The 1,512-nt window shown below is 35.4% G+C and overlaps 1 protein-coding gene across 1 annotated transcript; it reads left to right on the top strand.

Moving 5' to 3' along the window:
* The first annotated feature begins 391 nt into the window (after window positions 1-391).
* LOC145637836 (uncharacterized) lies at window positions 392-1,162 on the top strand. Its single transcript, XM_081688861.1, has one exon. It carries the CDS (start codon window positions 392-394, stop codon window positions 1,160-1,162), a length of 771 nt encoding a protein of 256 aa, XP_081544987.1.
* Window positions 1,163-1,512: the final 350 nt, after the last annotated feature.

Here is a 1,512-nt window from a genome sequence, read left to right as displayed (position 1 = left end):
GTAACTAACTCGAGTATATATACTGTACAATTGTAATAATGACATTAATGCGAATTCATTTCTACTAAATTCTGATGTAATAAAAAAACCTCTCTCTACATTTTTTCTCCTTCTTCATTCTCTCTACAATTCTTATATGGTATCAGAGCAAATCTTACTCGAGATTAGGGTTCGTTCTTTGTTTTTCTTGATTGATTTTTTCAATCATCTCTGTTTTCGCTGATTTACTGATTGATTGCGAAGGTTTCTTGCGATTGCGGTTTTGTTTTGCGATTGCGAAATTTTCTTGCATATCTTGATCATTTGATTACTCTTTTGATCATTTTCTTGCATATCTTGTTCTTCGATTGCTATTGTTTTTCAGAATCTTGAAGATATTTGAGCTGTTTTAATGGCAGCTGCTTCTGGTAATGGTGATGCGACCTTTGAGACGAACTCGAATTCTTTTGGAGGTAATTTTGATCCTCTTTTTATTGCGAATTTGGATAATCCTACTGCTTCTCTAGTTGTTGTTCCATTTTCTGGTCATAATTTCATTAGATGGAGTCGTAGTGTTAAACGTGCTTTGGTTGCTAAGAATAAGGATGGTTTTGTTACTGGTTCTTTGAAGAAATCTGATGAGTTTCATAAGGATTATCCTAGGTGGAAGAGAGCTGATTACATGGTTATTAATTGGATTTTGAGTTCTATGACTGCTGAAATTGCTGATGATTTTGCTTATCTTGATTCTGCTGTTGAATTGTGGAGTGAATTGCAAGAACGTTTTGGTCAATCTAATGGTCCTTTGATTTACCAATTGAAGAAAGAAATTGATGCTTTAAAGCAAGAAAATATGTCGATTATTGCTTATTATGGAAAAATCAAGAAGTTGTGGGATAAATTGCAGAGTTTGAAGGAGATTCCTGTGTGTACATGTGGTGCATTATCTACTTGTACTTGTCAATTCTTAAAGAGACTTGCTGATCTTGAAGCTGATGATAAGTTGATGCAGTTTTTGCTAGGTTTGAATAGTGGTTTTGATTCTACTATTACAAACATTTTTTCCATGGATCCTCTTCCTAGTCTTAATAGGGATTTTTCTATTGCTCAACAAGTTGAGAAACATAAGGAGGTTAGTGGTAGCATTGAGCAGATTGGTGAGAGCAGTGCTATGGCTGCTTAGGGATTTTAGAGGAATCATACTCAGAAATTTCAGAGGAATAACAACAATCAGAATGTTGTTAATTAAGAAGGACTGGAAGAAAGAAAAATTTGACAAGAAGTGTGACTATTGTAAAGGGAAGGGTCATCCTGTGGATTCTTGTTTTGAATTTCATGGTTATCCAGATTGGTATAATGCTCTTAAGGCTGCTAAGAATCCTGGTGGCGGTCAGAAGATTGCTGCCAATGTTAATGCTGAACAAGTTCAAGAAGATCCTCTTTCTGTGGATAATGCTGCTGCTGCTAGTGGTATTGATTCTGATATGCTGAGTGTGATCTGTCAAGAGGTGATGAAAACCTTGAAAGGCAAGC

The sequence above is a fragment of the Chenopodium album genome, chromosome 1 (assembly GCF_948465745.1).
Source record: "Chenopodium album chromosome 1, dcCheAlbu1.1, whole genome shotgun sequence".
NCBI lineage: Eukaryota > Viridiplantae > Streptophyta > Magnoliopsida > Caryophyllales > Amaranthaceae > Chenopodium > Chenopodium album.
The sequence above is the reverse complement of the archived record's forward strand: the minus strand, read 5'-3'. Positions and strand labels throughout refer to the sequence as shown.